The 20,455-nt window shown below is 52.7% G+C and overlaps 1 protein-coding gene across 1 annotated transcript; it reads right to left on the bottom strand.

Moving 5' to 3' along the window:
• On the bottom strand, positions 1-900 carry LOC136055988 (transcription cofactor HES-6-like). The gene is made up of 3 exons (XM_065747902.1): positions 707-900; positions 556-637; positions 1-452 (listed from the first exon to the last, which is right to left on the bottom strand). Exons 1-3 carry the CDS (start codon positions 890-892, stop codon positions 73-75), a joined length of 648 nt encoding a protein of 215 aa, XP_065603974.1. The 5' UTR covers positions 893-900; the 3' UTR covers positions 1-72.
• Between the last annotated feature and the right edge of the window lie 19,555 nt (positions 901-20,455).

Raw genomic sequence — 20,455 nt, 5'->3', positions numbered from 1 at the left:
ATCTCGTTCAGCCTCATCCTGCCGGGGGTGATGGCAGTGCCGCGGTCCGAGCCCGAGGGGCCGCTCGCAGCGTTACCACGGCCTCCACATGGACTTGGGCGAGCCGGGCGAGGGCACCCCCCGCGTCTGTGCCGCCTCCAGTCCGTGTGCGGGGGTCCGGCCCGGCTCGGCGTCCGCCTCGTCCGAGTCGGAGCACATCTCCTCGCCGGACGGCGGCACCGGGCCCAGGGCCACCTCGCAGCCCGGCCAGGGCTCGGCCAGAACGTCCGCCATCAAGTCCCGCAGTCCGCCCTCGCTGAGCGGCATGGACTCCAGCAGGTGGTTGAGCAGCTCGGCCGCCGTGGTGGCGTCGATGCCGGGGCAGCCGGACACGAAGGTGTGCACCTCGTGCATGCACTGGATGTAGCCGGCGGCGAAGCGCTCGCTGGCCTCGCGGTGCAGCCGCCCGCCCTCTGCGGCCCGGGAGAGACAGACAGATGCTCAGACACACAGACACACACACAGCGGGGAGCGGTGCGGCGCGGTCCCCCCCCAACCCCCCCCCGCGGCACTCACCGAGCGCGCGGCGCTCCAGCACGGCCTGCACCCGCCGCACCGTCAGCTCCAGCACCTCCGCGTTCTCCAGCTTCGCCTGGAACTGCCCCGGGACGCCGCGGCCGTCAGCGTCGGCGCGGCCCCGGCCCCCGCCGCCCTCCCCGCTCCTCACCTCGCCGCCGGCCAGCAGCCGCCGCAGCTCCCGCAGGCTCTCGTTGATCCGCGCTCTGCGCTTCTTCTCCACCAGCGGCTTCCGCGCCTGCGCGCTCCCGTCCGCGCCGCTCGCCCTCCCGTCCGCGCGCGGCCCCGCACCGCCCCGCGCAGCGCGGCCTTTGCCGCCCCGGAACGACGGCGCCATCGCCGCCGCGCTGCCCCGCGGCCCCGCGCCGCTCCCCGCCCCGCGCCGCCCCTCTTATAGCGGCCGCGCCGCGGCTCCGTGCGCCCATTGGCCGCGCCGCGCGGGCAGCGCCGCAGCGTGGGCTGAACGGCCCAATGGCGGCCGCGCGCTTTGTCTGCGGCGGGGCCGGGCCGGAGCGCGGTGCGCTGCGTTGCGGTGCGCTGCGCTCTGCCCCTCCCGGCGCGGCCCCGGCCCCGACGTGACCGTGTAACGGCTCGGGGCGTGCGCGTACGGGCGCTCCTTCAGGCTCCTGGGTGCCCCCGGCGGGAGGGGCGGTCGCAGTGGCTGGATGCTGCCGGCTCGGCGCTCCGATCCCTTTGTTTTCGCCCGAGCGAGGCGCGCTGCCCCCGCCGGGCCGTCCTCGGGCCGTGCCTGCCGGGCTGGGAGCCGCACCCGGGGCGTCTCGTCCCCCCGCCGCTCCCCAGCGCCGGCCGAGGCCCTGGCTTTGTGCGGTAACTTGATGCTGATGACAGTTGGCAGCTGCAGTTCCCCCGGCAGACTGAAGCGGATAAAAGCGTCGGGGCTCGTCCCCGAGGAGAGCGACAGGTGTTCGCTCCCGCTCCTTTTGTTTCCCTCTTTTCATTCTCCTCGCTAATGGGTGTCGTATTTTTACCGCCCGAGGAAACGCGAGACGCAGCCCCCGCTGGAAGCGGCCCCGCCCGACGTGTGCAGCACAACTGACCCCGCTGGAGGTGGGGGCTCCTGCTGCGTGCCATTATCCGAGCTGCGGAATGGTCGGGTTGGAGGACGCCTTACAGCCGGGCCGGTTCCAACGCCTGCCGTGGGCTGGGTGCCCCACCAGCTCGGGATGCCCGGAGCCCAATCCAACACAGCCCTGAACACCTCCACACGTGGGACACCCGCACTCCTCTGGGCAGCAGTGCCACGGCCTCACTGCCCTCTGAGTGAAGGATTTCCTCCTCACATCTAACCTACATCTCCCCGCTGTTACCTTAAAGCTCTTACTGCCACAGTGGTACTGCTGGTGGTGGTCCAATCCCTTTTCCTTTTGTTTGAAGGAAACGCTGTTTGCATTTTGTCCGGTTGCTCTATAGGTGGCACATTTCATTGCCCTATAGACCCTAAAACTGGGTCGTAGCTGTGAATGTGTGGTTAAACACATCTCTGCAGTTCCGATGAGCTCCATGCACCATGGGACACGATACTGGAACAGGCAGAACCCTCAGTAATGGCACTAATGCAGACCAGCAGAAGTGCTGCTCGGGCCAGGCCAGGTGCGTGGCATTTTGCTCTTTAGGCAAGTAGCGCCTGCAGTCTGTGTCTGATCCGTGCGAAACTGGCCTGATGTGAGAAGGCAGCTGTATGGGTGCAAGCTGCAGCGAAGCAATGAGTCTCCATTTAGAAGGAGCTGTCCTTATTCTGACCCAAATCTGGCCAGGTAAAAGCAGACATACATAGAAACTCCCGAACACATGCACATCATTATAAAATGTGTAGTAACACTGAGTGTACACTGATTTCCCACAAACCTCACACTTGCACGCTGTGCAGCAGTGAGGAGCTGCTTGCACAGAGCGAAACAAACCCAAGGGGGATGCATCTCACCTATTCGTCATTTTAGAACCTAATCTGCAATACACTGGGGGTGGTCTGCTAGCCAAGCTTGGCCACAGAGAGCTGTCCATGGCTGTAGTGTCCCGTTTGTGCTCTCACTGCTGGAAGCAATGGCAGTGAGCTGCACCAGGTGCCGGCCCAGCTCCGGAGTGTGTCTTCCTGTGTACTGCAAGTCAAATGAGTTGAAAATGCTGGAGTCACTTGTGCTGTACATTAAAGATGTATCATAAATAAACATCAGGGCACTGCAAGAGCTGCAGTTCTGGAGGCAGAAGTCAGTGCAGGCTCAGTGCTCCGGCACACAGGGGTAATGTGACGTTTTTGTGCCACTTTCAGAGAGCTCCATCACATCAAGTGAAACGATTCATGATAACCTCATGCATTTTAATGTAAATGTCAACTGCAATCTTGTAAAAGCAAACGTCCCTTAGATACTTATCTAATGCCTCAGTGTTTGCCCAAGCATCACGATTCCTGAAGGACGTTTTGGCAAAACTCTTGGCTTATCCATACTGCTCTGCACAGGTTAGGCCCATACTGATGAGTGCTCTCCTCCTGCATGGAGGGTGGGAGTTTAACTGTGTCCTCCCAGGGACTGCAGCTCCCACACATCATAGCACAGCCAAAGAGCAGCATGTTTTAGCAGAGATGAATGAGATCAGAGCTTTATCCTGCCAGTTTGTGTGCAGAGTACCACAGCACATGATGACTGACTGTAATTCTTTGTAGATTATATACAGTCACTAACGTACCTGTGGCAGCAGTGGCTGAGACAGCAGTGGAAGATAATCCTGCAGCCTCAACTCTGCACTGTGTGCTCTGTGGCCCATCCCTGTGAGGTGGGGCTGAGCAGCATGGAGTGCTGTGCACAGTTGAGCCATCAGTTGCATCTGAAAGCTTTCCAGCTCCCAGAAGAACATCCACAGAGATACAACGCGACTCTGAGAAGCTGTGAGGACCCCACAGCCAAATGCACGGCCAACTGTGTTCTTGGGCTTGAGACTGATGTGATCTGAACTTTCAGTAGGTCATCCAGCATCTGCGAGCAGGATCATCAGAGCACGGGATAGAGACATGAGCATGGACAGCATCCAGTGGGAATGCTCAAGTAGGTCTTTTAGTAAGCGGTGTAACATCTGTTGTCGTTGGAGGCAAAAGTTCTTGTCAAAGAGACACGTCATCCTTATAAATATTAATGGTGTGGATGAATGGTGGTGGGTATAAGCTGCGGTGGATGTTTGGTTACTGGGTGGATTGCTCCTTAGGCAGCAGTTTGCTGCCATCCCGTTTATTCTTAAAACTACCAATTGTTGATGTGGCACAGTGAGCAGAGCTGCCTTCTTCCTCTTCCTTCACAATTCTCCTGATGGGTCCTGGATGAAAATTAGTCCATCTCCCTGAGTGTGCTGGAGCTGGAAGAGCTGGGGGCTGCAGGCAATAAATGCAGGGAATGAGGAAAGCTGCACATAAAGGTTTGCAGCATTGCCCACCAGACAGATCCCTCCAGTGCCACTGATTTCTTGGCTGCTGAAAGCAGGTGTTTAACCCTGAGAGGCAAATCTGCTCTCAGACTCCAGTCTGCCTGTTGCTGCAACTCATGTCCATGGCTTTCAGCATGGAGTTTCTGTTGCCACTTTCAAAACCAGAAGGCTTTTCCTGTCCGTTTCCGTTTATCAGCCAACTCAGAAGCAGTGCTCATGCTCACCAGCTGGGGCACACAGAGCAGCTCATGCCAGCAGCAGCATTAATCAGTAGCCCAAGTGTCTTATGTCACAGAAGAGCCCCAGGACTACATTCACTCTCTACGAAGATCTGGATTCCCCTTGGACTGTGGGGATGATTCTGCCACCTCGGTGGTTCTGCTGGTGATGTTCAAACACAGCAAGTGATGGGGCTGTGCTGTGGTGGCAGTGGGAGGGCAGCGTGTCCCAGCCTGCGAGCACTGTGCGGGTGCTGCTGGGCACAGTGCTGAGAAGGAGCACCCATTGTTGGTGTCTGCTTCATTCCCATGCTCGTGAAGTGGCAGCGTGGTCTTTATCCCCTTTGTTTCAGCAGGTGCTTTTATTGCCTCGATATCCTTGCCTTCCAACCTGTTGGGCTTCAGTAGAGAGTTTGCCCAAATGCCACTGCAGAGTGCTTCAGCTGTTACCACTCAGACTGCCCTGTTGCAGTGGCAGAGCCCCATGTCATGCGATGCTAGAGCCCATTGCTCAGTCACGCTGTATTTGTGAAAGCTGTTTCAGGGAATGAGAGCAAACTGTCGGAGGTGAATACTGAGGCGTTCTTGTTCATTTTCTTCTCATCTGCCGAGGCCCTGGAACTCAGCCCTCACTGAGGCTGCGAGCTTTTTGAGATGTGTGCCCCTCCGGGCACTTTTTTTGATGCACAGTGTGTGCCCAGGACGACTCTCAGTCTGCACCTCTGGCAACAACACTCCACGTTTGCTGACAGGACACGGGTTTTATTTTGCTCAGATTAACACGTACATAATCAGGCTCAGAACTTTGCCCCTGTGTGTTCTGAGAAATGCTCTAGGAAATGTCTGCTTTCACGCTCCGCTGCAGATTTGCATCCCCATTGCAGATGACGCATCTGTTTAGTGAAGGCAGCATATATTTTACGGTCAGTTTTGATAAATGCTGGGCTTTTCTAAATCAAAATTGGAATATTTTACTAATAGAGATCACTACCCTTTATTTGAGGGTCCTGGTCCTTTTTATAAGTACTGGTTTATACAAATGTGTTTCCTAGAAGTATCCTTAGACAGCATGGGACATGCCCACAGCAATGGATATTTTGAGGTTAGTAGTCTGCAAGTCCAAGACAGAAGAAATACCTTCTCTTATCCATCGCATCTTGTCTGAGATATGCCATGCTCATGCTGAGGGCTGGGTATTTCTCAAAGTAATCATTAAGGCTGGAAAAGACCACTAAGATCTCCTAGTCAACCCATCACCCCCATGCTGACTGACCATGTCACTCAGTGCCACATCTACACATCAGCATGTGTTGTGGAAGAGTTGTCTACTTATTTGTGGGAAGTGTAGAGTGTATCTTTGCCTTGCTGTCCTGCAGAGCTCATTCACTTGGCCTATCGCTCCGCTGATGTATGCTGGTGATTGGATTCTGTAATCTGCCAAATGCATTTGGTGTTAAGTGAGACTTCTCTGATGATAAATGCAGGCAGAAGTGGGCAGAAGACACTGAGACAAGTTCCCTTTGGCTTGCGTTCATGGGTTGAGTTCAGCAGATGCTGTGAGTGCTGGAGCCTGCTGTTTCCTCCTGCAGCTCCCCGCAGCCATTCGTGTTCACTGGGATACTTCTCTCTTATTATGTCTACTCTGATTTTACACACTTATTTGCTCCTTGGGGCTTTGTAAAGAGGAGATGAGCACTTAAAGGAACTCAAGAAGGAAGGGGAACATGAGCTGTAGGATAGAGGTTAGCAAGGGGATCAGGTCCTGAAACCTGCCATCATGCATTCTGTGCTTCCTAGGAAAAAGCTTTATGATGTTTGTATTGGGGCCTGAGTGGGGAGGGTACGTGGCTGATTTACTGAAGTGACGTCTGTGTCTTTGTTGTATCCATAAAATTATTTGCACAGATTTTGTTTGAAGGAGGAAGTGATCTTGAAATGTTCTGGTCTAAAGAAAAGTCTCCTGTTCCTTTTTCGCAGCAAGCCACTGCCTGTGTCTCCCTGAAGGGGCTCCGTCGTGGTGTGCAGAAAGAGGGCAGGAGAAGCACATGTTGTTTCTTGCAGCAGATTGCTGTCCTGGCACAGCAGGGTGAGCAGGGATGGCACCCTGGGCTTGGGCAATTACTGCATTACTTTTCACTACAAAACATTAGAGAGTATCTTCTCCCGTGGTGCTGTGGTCTCCTGTGCTTGGTTGGTTTGACATAGTGACCCAGGTCTGGGTGGAAGCTGTCTGCTCCATCTTATTATGATCTCAGTATGAAGAAAATTGGTTTGGTGAGTGAGGAGAACATAGGGGGCCAGATGTAGAAAGAAGTCATCCTTCCCCCTGACCAGGAGATGGATATGAGGGGAGGGAGCAGTCCTAGCAGCTCAAAGTGGCTGTAATTCTGCTTGAACTCACAATTTTACAACAGAAGCAAGGGAATGTTTGCTGAGGAAGCAGAAGTCTTCTTGTTCTGCGTATGCAGTAAGAAGCTGCCTCTTTAGTTCTTGTGCAATATGAGTATCCAGTGAAGGAGAGGAGTGACATGGGGCTATCTTTAGTGTCTTCTGTGGTGTGCTGTGTGCCTCCAGGGGACAGTCTCCTCCTGCACTTGCTGCCTGGTGGGCTGTTCTGGGGGACATGGAGCTGGATTCCCCATGGCTTTGCATCATCTGCTGGATCTTCTCCTCTTCACATCCATAAATTTTTCCTCTGTGGCCCGCAAAAGGTGAACCCCTGCTGTGGGATCTCCCACCTCAGCCCAGGTGCCCATATTCACAGGAGCTTCATTTTCTCCTAAGTTTTTGGTCCTTGGTCAGCTGTTAAATACAGCTAGACAGGCTGAGCATTCCTGGGGAGCAGCGACAGATTTGGGAAGGGACAGGGGCTGCAGCGGGACTGCTTCTTCAACAGAGGAGGCAAAGGAAGCCTGGGGAACCAAGAGGTTTGCCTCTGTCCTCTTATCTGCAGATCTTGAGCTTAATCATCACAAGTATATCATCGCTGCTGAAGACTTAATTAAGTTCAGCATTTTACCGTCAGCATAATTGCATTAACCGTCTTCCTTTCTCGGTATGCCTCGAAACACGGTCTTTATAGACTCCCTGCCAAGTTATTCAATTTTAACGTAGCTGGAACCAAGCTTTTATAAAACGCACCTCAAACACAGCAAACGCTCGCGGTTCACAAGGCCTGCCTTGTTTCCAGCAGTGAGTCAGATCAGCAGGACGAGCCAGGCGTGAAGGCACTGTGCTTTGCTTTGCCCAGCCGAGCAGACAGCCCTGAGCACGGAGCATCCCCTGGTTGTGCTGCAGACGGCGGTGGTGCTCTGGCTTTTCCATCAGGACCTGTAAAATGTTGGTGTTTCTCTCTTAAAATCCAGGTTGCCAGAAGAGGCGTGTCCCCTTGAGCATAAATGGGTATTCATGGTGCAGCCCCTCGTCTTCTGGGAGTAGAAAGACTCGGCAGCTCTCCCCGCAGGGTGCCGGTGTAGGGGTGCCCCAGGAGCCCCCCTCCTCCCATCAGCTGCCCTGGGATGTGGTTTGTCTGGGCAGACAGACAGCTGCCTTTGCCAGGATGGGCTGTATCTCAGCAGGGGGCTTTTCTGGCAAATGCTGTACAGCTCTAATTGAGCCTTTGATTGGTTCCAGCGTTTGTTTGTTTGTTTGTTTTACTTACACTGAATCTTGTAAGATAGAAGAAACACATCCAGCCGGAGCCCCAAGAGCCTGTTTCGGTTATTAACACCATCGTTACTGATAGAACCTTCCTGCTAAGCAATGCAGGATCATCTTCCCCATAAATGTTTAACCCCTTTCAGAACCATGAAGGAAGAAAGCTAGATTTGCAGCGTGACTGCAGGAGCAGACGGCACCACCACGTCCACTGTGGCAGCAGCTGACAAGAGGACAAGCAAAGCAGAGGTGCAGCCCTTCCCCAGGCACACGGGTCGGGCTGCAGCCAGGGTGGGTGGGGGTTGCAGGCCTTGTGTCGGCCACATCTGATGGATGGGAGGTCTCTGGAGAGATCACACCGAGCAGGTGAACTTCAGAAGTGCAGTGTGACTGCTGTGATCTGCCTGAGTGATGCATGCGAGCGCACCGGCAGTATTTGTGAAACTGCATCAGAGCTTCTGTACCACAGGACTCTTTTGTTAGAGCACTAACACTGGATGCCTGCTCTTCAGTCTCCAAGCAGCCACCTCATCCGCTGAACGATTTGTCAGCTGCTGTCTAGCATCCATCCTGCCATTCTTTCCATCTTCCAAGAGAGAGTTGCATTACTGCGGCACTCGCACGTCTGTATACAGGGGCATTGGTAAATTCCAGCCTGGATCAAGCAGAAGGCACAGCCCAGTGACAGCCCTTTCCAAGGGCTGCTGAGCCCTGCCTGCTGGCTGCCTCGGGGCTGTGCTCTGCGTTAGTGCTCCTTGGTCTGTCTGCTGGTTTTGACACCACCGACCACGACGTCCTTGTGAAGTGCTCTGAGCAGATGGTGCATCCGTCTGGGGCTGCTTCAGGTTGATCCAGATTGTATCTTACAGAGAGCTGCTAATGTGCCAGTTACATGTTCCAGTCCTTCCAGCAGGTTTCTGTCTGCTGCATGGGGACCCCTCTGTTTTGGTGCCTATTGATTTATCTAGTCTAGGCTGATTAAGCACGTACTCCCTTCTGTCTGCCTTCAGGCAATCCCCTTATTTCCTGCTCCCTTCCCCAACCTGTCACTCCAGCAAAGCAAGGCATATTTGCAGCTTTTTGAGGATATGTTGTTGCAAACAGTGTCCTTCTTGGTTGGATCAGTGCCCCAGGAGTTCCAAGGACTTCCCAGCCTGCCTTAGGAAGAGGAAACTCTGCATGTCCTCCCCGTGGTCATGGCACAGATAGGCTGGACATTGCCACGTTTGTAGGGCTCTGCATGGAGTGAGCGACTCGGCAAAGATGCAGCAGCTCCTGGGCTCAGTTGCAGCACAGGGGTAAGGTGGGGTCAGGAGCAGTGGGGTCACTTCTGCTTGCTGTGTCCCCCCACATCAGCAATCCCAGGGTGCTGGCAAACCATGCAGAGCTATCCCCAGATCTCAAAGGGACCAAGAATGGCCTGGAAATCCTCAGGTGATGTCAGCCCATGGGGTCAGTTTCTAACAGAGATGAGGCTGGAGTCCCATATACTCAAGCTTGCTCACCACCTGCTTGTTACTAAGGCATGGGGCAGTTCTGGGGTCTCCATAGTATCTGAAGGCTGTTCTCTCTTTTACTGTGCCCTTCAGTAGCATTAACACTGCAAGGACTGACAGGTTGCTTTACACCTTAGTGTCAGAGCTGTTGTCAAAGAAAACAAGTCTTTAATTTTAGCTGGAGATGATTGGCTGTGTTTTGTTTATGAAAGACATAGAGAGAACCGGGCCCTTTTCTAAATACAGCAATCAGAAGCCACTTGGGCTTAAGTAGGCTTGTTTTATATATAGTACTTTTGTTCTTTAGTTTGCAAATACTGTTATCTAAATAATTCCACAGGCTGGAAAAGAGAGGTGGAGAAAGGCCATGACTTCCCCTCAGCTGCGTGGCAGGCAGCTGGCAGATGCAGCCTGACCCTCCCTTCTGCTGCTCTCCCGCACAGTTCCTTGCTCCTGTACTTTTCCTTTCCCTTCTTGAGACGTTTATTTATGTTTCCCCTTCCCTTGTTCCTTCTTTCATCCATTCTGTGGGGAAGAGGTGGAAGGGAGATCACAGAATCATTAAAGTTGGAAAAGACCTCTGAGATCCCCCAGCCCACCCCACCGTGCCCACTGCCCACGTCCCTCAGAGCCACATCTCTATGGCTCTGGAGCACCGCCAGGGATGGGGACCCCAGCACCTCCTGTGCAGCTGTGCAGTGCCTCACTGCCCTTTCTGAGATGAAATTCTCCCCAGTATCCAACCTGACCCTGCCATGGTGCAACTAGAGGCCATCACCTCTCAACCCCCACCTCACCACCACCTTCTCTCGGTGTTGCAGAGTGATGAGGTCTCCCCTGAGCCCCCTCTTCTCCACACTGACCCATCCCAGTTCCCCCAGCCGTGTGTGCCCCAGACCCCTCACAGCTCTGCTGCCCTCTGGACGTATTCCATCACCTCACTGTTCCTGCCTGCCGTTCGCTGCACTCCTGACAACCCCTGATGAAGGATTTCAGAAGACTGCCCAGTCTTCAGTAGGAATAAACTGGGTTGTTGCGTTCTGACCACCTCCAGCACCCTGTGCCACAAACCCACCTTGTCCCCAAGGGTGACAAACGCTGTCGTTGTGCCTTGACCCTGTGCTGAGCAGATTCCTGGAACCAAGAGCAGCTATCTCAGAATGGAGCTCAAGGGGTTTGTTCTTTATTGGCTACACATTGTACCTGAACTTTACCATTGGCGAGGCAATCCCAGCCTGTCTATCGTTACATTCCCTGTCTGGAATTCACCACGCAAGCAATAGCGGTGTAATAAAAGCCAACAGACAATCCGGTTGCTGCACGGAGCTTTGAAGTGGGAGCGTTTGGCGTGTTGCCACGCTCCTTGTTGGGGCTCAGCCACTCATGCACCCAGGAGCTGTGCTGAGCAGATGGCTCCGGTGCTGTGCAGCCCCTGCTTGCTCTTTCCTAGCCCAAACACCTAAAGAAATGAGCAGAGCTCAGCTGAACCGTGCCACGCATGCATGTATGTGTGTGTGTGTGTGCTCCCTCCAGAGCTCCCTGTTCCCTTCACTCCCAAGTGACTGGAACCTGTTGGGGCAGTTTCAGCCACATGGGACACAAAGGCAGAGTAATGCATTAAACTCTTACAGGTTTGTGAAAAGAGGTGCTGGGGTGGAAGAAAGAGGTTTCATTTGTGGCGAGCAGCAGTGCCTGTGCAGCCTCTCTCAGGGAGCAGGAGATCCAGGCGCCCACGTGGGGCAGGGCTGTAGGTGCTTGTGGGTTTGCTCTTCGTGGAAATGCTTTGCTGTTGGTTTTTGTCTTTCAGTTCCTCCCATTGTCTCTTGATGAAATCTGTCTCTGGAGCTGCACTAAAGGTACACGCTGAAATCGGTTGTCTGTATTGAAATCCTCGTGCCTCAGCTCTGGCTTCGAGTTTGCTGCGGTCCCGTAGAAATCCACGGAGTGTTTGTCACACCTCCCAGCATGACACACTGCGACAGCTGTGCTTGTGAATGCTGTTACCTGGTGTTTCACTCAGTTCAGCAGCACTGCATTTAACAGGGCTTCACGCAGCTTAGTGTGCCTGCTCAGAGCCTGGCGGGGTGGGCTGGGGTTGGACTAGGGGATCTTAGAGGTCCTTTCCAACCTTAACGATTCTATGACTATGTAATTTCTCTCCATCACCCGTCATTTCCTCAGGTACATCTGTCCTACATAAAACCAGACCTGGGATGGTTTGAAGCCTGGGGAAGCGCTGGGGTTTGGAGCAATTACCTTTCACTTGATTCAGAGTGCTAAGGAGGATGGGAAAGAAACGAATCATTCAAACATCAATTAAAAATAGCAGGGGGAAAAGTCTGCGAGCTTTTGTTAGGGGTTGCCCGAGCTACTCTCCTGCTTGCTCTGTCAAGGAGAATGGGACAAAGTACTCCTCACCTCCCACACATCGGCACAGGAGCAGGGCAAGGGACAATGCCAGTGCCCTCCCACCCTGCCCCAACACCCAGCTCCTGCTCTGTCAGGAGGCTACAGGCAGAGCCGTGTATGCCTGCACTGCATGCAGCAGCTCACCAGGGCTGAAATCTGGCTTTGCCCAGCCTTTAGAGGCACCACTATCTCTTGCTATCAGTGCTTCCAGCAGAGCTGTCAGTGGAGGTCTGTTTCTCAGTTTGTTCCAGTGTGATTTCAGGGTTTCACTCAGCTTTTGCAAATAACACTGACTTGAAGAGAAGAAGGAAGAGATGTGGCTTCTTGAGAAAATACATCATCAGCACTTTGGTAGCTGTCTCTCAGACAACCTTGACAGCTTTGATAAAGGTCCCTGCGCCTGTGCCTCTCCTTTTCAGAGATGGCAATAGCACCAAGGGCTCCTGTACTTTTCCTTTCCTCACCCTCAGCTGCCCAGCAATTTCAGGTTAGCCTGTACTTGGTATGTTTACCTTGCAAGCAGTCTGGGATGCATGGAGCGCAGAGCAGCTGTCGGACTGCGGTGTTGTATAAACACAAGGCAGGTGCTAGCTGGCATCCCATCTCTTGTATGTCAGGTATAATTGCAGGAGACAGCCACGGTTCTGCCATCTGGGTGAGTCCCCAGTGTATTTTTGTGGTTACTGTAAATACAGATTGCCATATCATGCAGGAAGCCTTTCCCCACCAGGATATCCCCCACCAGTTACCATTGCAGATGAGCCCCTTGTTGCTCTCTGATTCCGGATACTGCTGTGGAAGTGTGACAAACCCAGCTCAGCACACTGCTGCTCACCATTGCCTTTGGCCTTGCCAAATTTTCATGCAAAAAGATGTAAATTTCATGGAACATCATGTGTACTGTATGGTGAAGGAGTTTGTTGTGCAAAACCCCAAATTCCCCCAGACTGGGAAAGGAGCGAGGTAGACAAACTGCCCAAACTCAGCTCTGAACTGATTTCTTCTCCCTACGGATTAGGCACTGCTGATTTGATCTGAGAAGCACTTTCAGGCAGGCAAAGCAAGCTGTGCTCCATGTAGGGTGGGTCTGTGAAGGAGGAGAAAAGTCAGCACCACAAGGTGTGGTGAAAGTGCTGGAGAAAATGGTCCCTGGCAGGGCAGCTGGGAGCCCCACCTGCAGGCAACCAGCTGAACCCAAGGGGAGGTGGGAGGATGAGCTGACTCCACATGCCTCTGATTTTCCTGCTCATTCCTTAATTTTTTCTCCCTTAGGGGAATCCAGTTTTAGGTGGTTGGGTGCTTACAGAGATGTTCTGCTGCAGAGACCGCTGCCATGGCTGCAGCAGCCTGGGATGCTCCTCACCTGGATGCTCCTTTCTGGAGATAGCCTGCAAGGCTGCTTTGCTTTGCGTTACCACTGTGAAACTGCTGGGGCTGCTCGGAGACAGAGGCAGCAGGAGCAGTTCTTGTGGGCTGTGTCAATGGGGTGAGTGTAAAGAGTGCTCCACTTTTTCCCTGTGTGGTTCACAAATCCCAGTGGAAATTGCCTGCCAGACCTCCGGCCCTGTGTCTGGATTTAGGGTGAGTAGAGCTGAAGCTCTGCAGTTTCCAACAATTGAGTCCTTTCAACGGACAGCAGTTTGGTGGTGGTGTGCTGTGCCTTGGCAGAGGGGAGCAGCTCCCTCCCTTCAGAACTGGGGGCTTTTGCCATGTCTTCTATTCACAGCTTGCTTTTGGAAAGAGCTCTCGAACCTGGTAGAAGGCTTTTCAAGCTGTGGGTGCAGCATTAATGGCTGTACAAGAGATGAGGTTCTGCTTTGTCACATACCCTCTCAGAGGGGACAAAGTTAAAACAACACCATCACTTTGAAAATGAGATTAGGGTGAATACTTTTTATATCCCCCACACAGGAGCACTGAGCCTTGGGTATTTGATAGATGGAGGTGATTGGTCCCCCAGCTTCCTCCTTCCAGCTCCCTCCTGCCACAGACAGCAGCTAAGCCAGGATGCTTAGCACCAGGAAATTCCTCGTGGCACTGCAGTCTTTGAAGGCAAATGTGACCCTTTGATTGACAGCCCTAAATCTGACCAGACTTAAAATAGGAACCTCAGCATTAGTGCTCTGAAATTCAAGTCTCCACAGTCCTCAGATTTTGGCCCTGCTTAATTCCGATTTCAATACACTGCGTTGTAATTAGGCATTGTGCAAATGGATACCGTTAACAAAGGAACAAGGTATTACGTGCTCTGACTGTTGAACTTGTATTTGCTTTGCATCATGAAGATTTGGTTGCCTGAGGAGGATACAGTCCTGTCCAGAAGGAGAGGTTTGCCCTCGCTCTGAGGCCGGGCAGCTCAGGGCAGGCTGCGAGGAGAGGAGGTACTGCAGGGCAGCCCTGTCCCTGCTGGGAGCAGAGGGCTGTGATGTAGGATGGCAGCTCCACGTGTGCTCTGCCTCACCCTTTGCCTGCAACCCTCAGAGATAGATGCTGTGTTAGGTGGGCTCCTGATCTCATCTAAAGTGAACCTTATTCTCTTACATCGTAACAGGTATTTCATGGGATGGTACAAACAGGGAAACTCCTGTGTCTGGCTTGGCTGCTGGACACCTAATACATACCTCCCATAACCTGGGGAGACCAAATGCATGAGTCCTGGAGTAACAGTGGCCAAAACATCATGCTAAGAGCTTTCCTCTGTTTCTCTGTCTTCTTCCCCCATTGCCATCTGCTTACCATACTTTTGTTTGCTTACCTCAGCCAAAGCACCTTCTGCTTCTGTATTTCACCCCAGAGATGGGAGCTTTTCACAGGCAACAGTCCTCTGTCTCTGGTTTGCAGATTCACACTTTAAAGTTTGTTCTGTGCAGAACAGCGGCTAAGGTTTGTTTATTTGTTTTATTGTAATTACACCACTTCACTGCACAATCCCTACCAGTTATACCAGCATGAAAGTGCTGGCTAAATGAGGCTGATTTTGCTCGTCTGGTTGGTCGATTCCAGTCTTCAGTTTTGCTGTACTGGGGAGTTTCAACAGTATGGATGCACCAGCAGAACTGGTAAGTGCAGCTGGGAGTCGCTGGACGCATATCAATTGATTGGCATCCAGTGCTCCATCTTCACTGTTCGGTCCCTGCTGTCTCAGTGATCTGTAGGCTGAGGGTGTTTTTGCTTCCTAAGCCAGTATTCACTGAGGTGTTGGGTCAAATTCGGGGAGGCTTTCATGCATTTGCTACAGTCAAGCTTTGATCCTAAATGATAGCAGTGTTTGGAGCTCTGTGATGCTGTGGAAGAGTAGAAAGTCTTACAGAGACACTGAATGGTTGGGTTGGAAGGGACCTCAAAGACCATCTAGTTCCCACACCCTGCTGTGAGCAGGGTTGTCATACACTGAGCAGGCACCAGCTCAGGCCTAGGACACATCCAACCTGGCCTTGGGCACCTCCAGGAATGGGGCACTCGCTCTTCTCTGAGTAGAACCTGTGTGTCCTGGTTGTCCCTCACCTCAGCATTTGGAGAGGTAAGGCATTCCCAATCAGGAAATTCACTGTATATGTGTGTGAGGGCATGTGCACATGCCCACACTGTTGTGGTTGAGGATTTGTCCTGAGAGTGCCCCAGAACCAGAGTTTTCAGCACCCAAAGTCTAAGTTGAGCTCTCTGTAGAACCCACATCCCAACACACTTTGTGTACCCCCAGCCAGAGCTGTGCAATGGCCTCTCTCCATGTCTGTACAGCCTGTCTGCAGAGAAGCACTTTGGTTGATCCTTTTTACCACCTTGCCTCGCATTCAAATGCTTTGGCAGTCATCTGGGGAGCTGCCAGTTGCATGCTGATGGTGTTTGGGTTCAGGTCGTGCACAGACATGCTGGGGAAAGCATTCCTCCCCTGTGGCTTGTTATCTCTCCCGGGAGGAATGCAGCATCTCCTTTGTATAATGTGTACACACTGCACTTTGTTGCTAGGAATGGCCAGCACAAAACAACTGCTGTTTGGAAGGATTTGTGTGTGTGTGTGTGTGTGTGTGTGTGTTTGAGAGGGGTGCTAAATAGGAGCTGATGATTTTGAGGGTGTTAGAGAAGCAGGGGAATGTGGAGGTACTTCACATTTTTAGCCTTTTTCTACCAGTCCCCCTGCACTCACACATATAAATATACGCACCCAGAGACACACACACGGACATACATGGGCCATAGAAACTGAGTTACTGAGTTACTAATTGAGTTACTGAAATGTCCCTTAAAATAAGTGCATATTGGCATGATATATTTATGGGAAGGGACTTTTCACATGTATTGGAAGGAATTTTACTGACGGCAACCACTTGTACCAGCACAGAGCCCTGGCACAGTGAGCACTGCCAGGTCAGCCCCATGCTACACGGCAACATGAGCTCCTGGGGTCTTGATGCAGCCACAGATATTCTTTGGCTCTGAGCAGGGCAGGCAGACAGAACCCTCTCCTGCTCAGCCCTTTGCCTCTCTGCAGAGGAGATGAGGCTAAATTGAAGACTGTCAAACCTAGGATATAGCACAGCTAGAACATGGGCATCACCACTGACTGCTCACATCACAGCTTTTGAAAGAGACAGGATCTCTGGCTGGGGATGACACAGGGGCACATGAGCACTGCCAAAAGCCTGCTCCCAGCAGGGCAGCAGCCACAAAAGGTTTTGCAGCTCTTGTTCTAAAACATTCACTGCTGTCCCAGTGGCAGCTCAGGTGGAGGAGTGAGCCCTTCTAGGCGGATCCTTCCCTCCCAGGCTTGCCCTGATACCTGGTAGTAGCGTGGGCTGACTTTCTGGATGGAGGTGTCAGGCAGCTGGAGCAATGCCTGCCCCTTGTTTAGGGAAGGGAATGCCTGCCTGTGTGCTGGGTGAGGCCTCTCTGATCTGTGTGCCAGGAGCTGGATATAGACACAGACAACTGGATGAAAGGTGAAAGGTGTGTGAATTCCTCCCCGAGGGGCTGCGATTGAAGCTGTTAAACCAAAAGTTTACAGAAATGCTTTGGACTTAGTCTGGAGTAGCCATGTTTGCCTAGAAAACCAATGGGAACTGTGAGAACGTAGGCTCCAGCTGCAGTGGTGTTTTTCTTTGGAGCCTTTGTGTGGTTTTGTAGCAAATTTCCTAATTGTCCACTCTCTCTGCACACAGCACCAGCTGGCAGCACACATTCCATGTATGCAGACGGGGGTTCATTTTGGTTGAAACTAAATGAGAAGTTCTGCTGTGAGCTTGCACCAGGTGTGCTCTCACCATAATGGAGAAAGGAGTGGCAGCAGAGGTTCTCTGGGGAGCTGTGAGCCACATGCATGGCCACAGGTTTGGCTCAGTCTGGATGGAGGTCCTTAAGAAGCATGCACAATAGATGTAATAGCCACAAGAGCTGCTTCTTCAGCAACCCAGTCTCCTCTGTCGCACACAATTACACTGCCAGCGCTGTAGGAAGGCTCCAGCAATAACAGGAGTATGTTTGTGCAGACAGGCTTTGAAGAGGTGAGTGCTGCTGGAGCTAGAAGGACAGAGGAGATGTGATTCATACGATAGCAGGTTGGAGAGGTGCTTCTTAAGTCTTGCCTCACCTCTTTAATCTCTGCAGTCCTTGGCATTTTGCTAGTGCTTTTCATCTAGAGATCTCAAAGGTGAGTGCAGTCATCTCTCCCAGGTAGGAGGCGGGAAATATTCAGGTGTGGAGTAATGGAAGTGAGAGCTGGGCTTAGATCAAGGCCAGTGTCCTGTGGCTCATACCACTCCCTTCACTACTGCCCTGTGCTGCTCCTCTGTGACGGTGGCTGCTCAGAAAGTGCACAGAGCAATTGACACACAGTCCAGCTCTATGGAGGAGATAAGCTGCACTGAAGGGCTCAGAGCTTTCCTCCGTGTTAGAAAGCTTGCTCTGCTCATGGGCCTTTCTGTCCCAGATTCATCACATCCCCTCAGATGTTATAGCCCAGGAGAGCAGAGGTTCTGCTTGCTGCAGCGGTCTCCCCATCAGTGTGTGTTCCTGTGCATGGTGCTGAGCAGCAGGAAGCACTGTGAGGCACCGTGCTCCTTTTCCCCATAGAATACTGACCCCAGGATGTCTGGCTGGGAGAACCTGTCTGTCTGGGTATTGCTTTGGTTTTGTTCAATGGTCTGGGTGGTTCTCCTCTCATGCCTATTGAAGTGATATCTCAGCACTTCTCAGGAGTGCACGAGGTGATGTGATTGCTATCCTACGTGGATTGCTTGTTCTCACAGCCTTTCTGGTGGGAAGAGTGCCCGTCTTGGAGTGTTTTGCTCTGTGCTACAGTACTCACACAGGCTATGTCAGTAGGGCAGGAGGCAGGGAAGCTTGAGGTTCTGTGGTTGCTCCCGAGTGGCTGTTCCCACAGCAGGAGAGCTCCAGCTGTGGAGGTTGGCTCTGCCCTGCAGTGGAAGCTCTTCTGGCTCAAGGAGCTCAGCTGTGGCTCCCTTCTTTGTCCTGATAAAGCACTGTTCTCTGGAATGCTTGTTTATCTCTTCCTTCTCAGTTGGCAAGAGGTAGAAAGATACAGCTTCCCTAAGGGAGTGCGTTTCTCCTGCTGTGTGGGGGAGGAAACATCGAGCTCTGAGCTAAGGGGGAACTGGGGGTGCTGCCTCAGTGAGGTCAGCGTGCTGGGCAGTGACAGATGGCTCCTCAGTGCCTGACCGGGTCCCCATGTAATCCCGTTAGGGTGCTGTGCAGAGCCCATCTGCTGGCGGGAGGCTGTGGGCCGGGGAGAGCTGTAGAAATATATTTGATTGGTCGCATTAGCCAAAGAAAACGTGATGGAAATGTTCTGACAAGCTCTTTAACTCCAAATGCACAGAAAGATTGTTGACACCCAGTGCAAGGACCAAAGGAGTCCCAGAAGCAAAGTTCCCAGGCTCTGGGATGTCTGCGATGAGTGCCCGAGGCAGCAAACTGCATTCTGAGGGGGCTGTGATGTATGAAAGTCTTTGCAGCACAGACCCAGGGCTGGTTTCAGTTCTGCTACATTATTCACGAGTGTGTGAAAGCTCTGACAAATGTGAATTTGGGTTAGGTTCTCAACACAATATTACTTCTCATGAGATGAAATATGAGTACGGCTCCGTTAAGATAGGAATGTATACACTGGAAGATGTGAGATAATGACATATATATAAAGGGAAACTGAAGTCTTCGGTGTCCTGCTGCCAGTGAGCTTCCCCTCAGGAGCGTGGTGCTATCTAGCTGCTGGCACTCAAATCATCACTGGATGCTTAAAAGCAGTTTGACAATGTTCTGCTCCAAAACTGCTTTTGCACAGGGTTTTGCAGGGTCACCTGCTTTTAAGTGCAGAGGATTAAGAGCCCCTCCACAGGTCCCACAGAGGTCACGCAGCAGTCTGTAGCCTCCTCCTCCCAAAGTGAGTACTCTGAAAATGTAGCTTGTGTTTCTTTATTAAGCAAAGTGCTCAGCCCCCATAAGTTGCTGCCTGAGGGGGCTCAGTACCACTCCTCTGTCTCTGGAGGAGCTTGGCCTGGTTGCTGGGGGTGACTGTGGGACTGTGTGGTCAGAAGGGAGCTGCTCCGGTGTCTTCAAAGCAAGGAGAGAAGTAAGGGAAGGTGCAGGGATGCCCTGCAGAGCCTGGGTTGTGTGCTGGGCAGTCATAAGTCTGTTACATACCCATCCTCCTCTGTGTTTTCCCACTTGGGGATGGGCTCAGTCCCATTTCCTGAGAAATAAGTGGGAGTTTTTCTGTTGGTTTCAATGGGAATTGGTCTGGGAACGCAGTGTGCATGATCAGAGCTGCTGTGTACAGGAGTGTTTTGTCCACCTGTGCTCACAGTATTACTGCATACATCTCTAACTGCTTTGTGTTGAAGGTGCATGGGGGTCGTGAGCCTCAGGTCCAGCTTTCCTCATACCGTAGGATCACAGAATCACTGAGATTGGAAAAGACCCCAGAGATCCCCAGGTCCAACCCCAGCCCACCCCACTGTGCCCTCTGACCACATCCCTCAGTGCCACATCTCTACAGCTCTGAAATGGTGATTGTCCCACCTCTCTGTGCAGCTGTGCAGTGCCTCACTGCTCTTTCTGGAAAGAAATATTTCCTAGTATCCAACCTTACCCCGCCCTGGCACAACTTGAGGCCACCATCTCTCAACCTATGACTGTTGCCTGGGAGCAGAGGCTAATCCCCAACTACGTCAGGACTGCCCTCTTCTTAATTCTCAGTTCACACAATTGGAGCAGCATTTTGGCAGGGCACAAAGCCCAGACCTGTGGCAGGCTGTCCCAGCCCCACGTGTGCTCCATGCTCTGTGTGAAGTTGGACACAGCTTGTGGCTGCTTGCAGCAGGCAGATCTGTCCAGATGAACCTGTGCTGAGCAATCTGGACTGAGTGCTTGTCTTGGCTGATTCCAGTGTGTGTATTGGGTCAAGACCTGAGTGTGTGGCACCTCTGCACCTTCAAATCACTTATGTCTTGTGCCTGCAGCCCCTGGTGAGAGCTGTGCTGCGGTGCCTCATCTGGTGCGTGGGGCTGAGCCCTGCTTGCACTGGGGCACACCAGCAGCTGGGAGGCACCACTGCCAGGGCCTGGTGCAGATGTTAGGGGGAGGAGACAGTGGTTTTCGAGTTTTCAGGGAGGAGGTGCCTGTATTGAAGGGTGAAGTAGACTGACAGACCTGCTCTTGTAGACTCCAGGTTCTGAT

The sequence above is a fragment of the Cyrtonyx montezumae genome, unplaced genomic scaffold (assembly GCF_038088225.1).
Source record: "Cyrtonyx montezumae isolate F1298 unplaced genomic scaffold, pur_monq_1.0 scaffold_5, whole genome shotgun sequence".
Classification (NCBI taxonomy): Eukaryota; Metazoa; Chordata; class Aves; order Galliformes; family Odontophoridae; genus Cyrtonyx; species Cyrtonyx montezumae.
This window is presented reverse-complemented; position numbering and strand designations above follow the sequence as displayed.

Coding starts and splice junctions, on each gene's coding strand:
- LOC136055988 (XM_065747902.1), bottom strand. CDS start 892: ATGGCGCCGTCGTTCCGGGGCGGCAAAGGCCGCGCTGCGCGGGGCGGT. Junction 638..706: donor GGCTGCTGGCCGGCGGCGAG/GTGAGGAGCGGG, acceptor GTCCCGGGGCAG/TTCCAGGCGAAGCTGGAGAA. Junction 453..555: donor GCTGGAGCGCCGCGCGCTCG/GTGAGTGCCGCG, acceptor CCCGGGCCGCAG/AGGGCGGGCGGCTGCACCGC.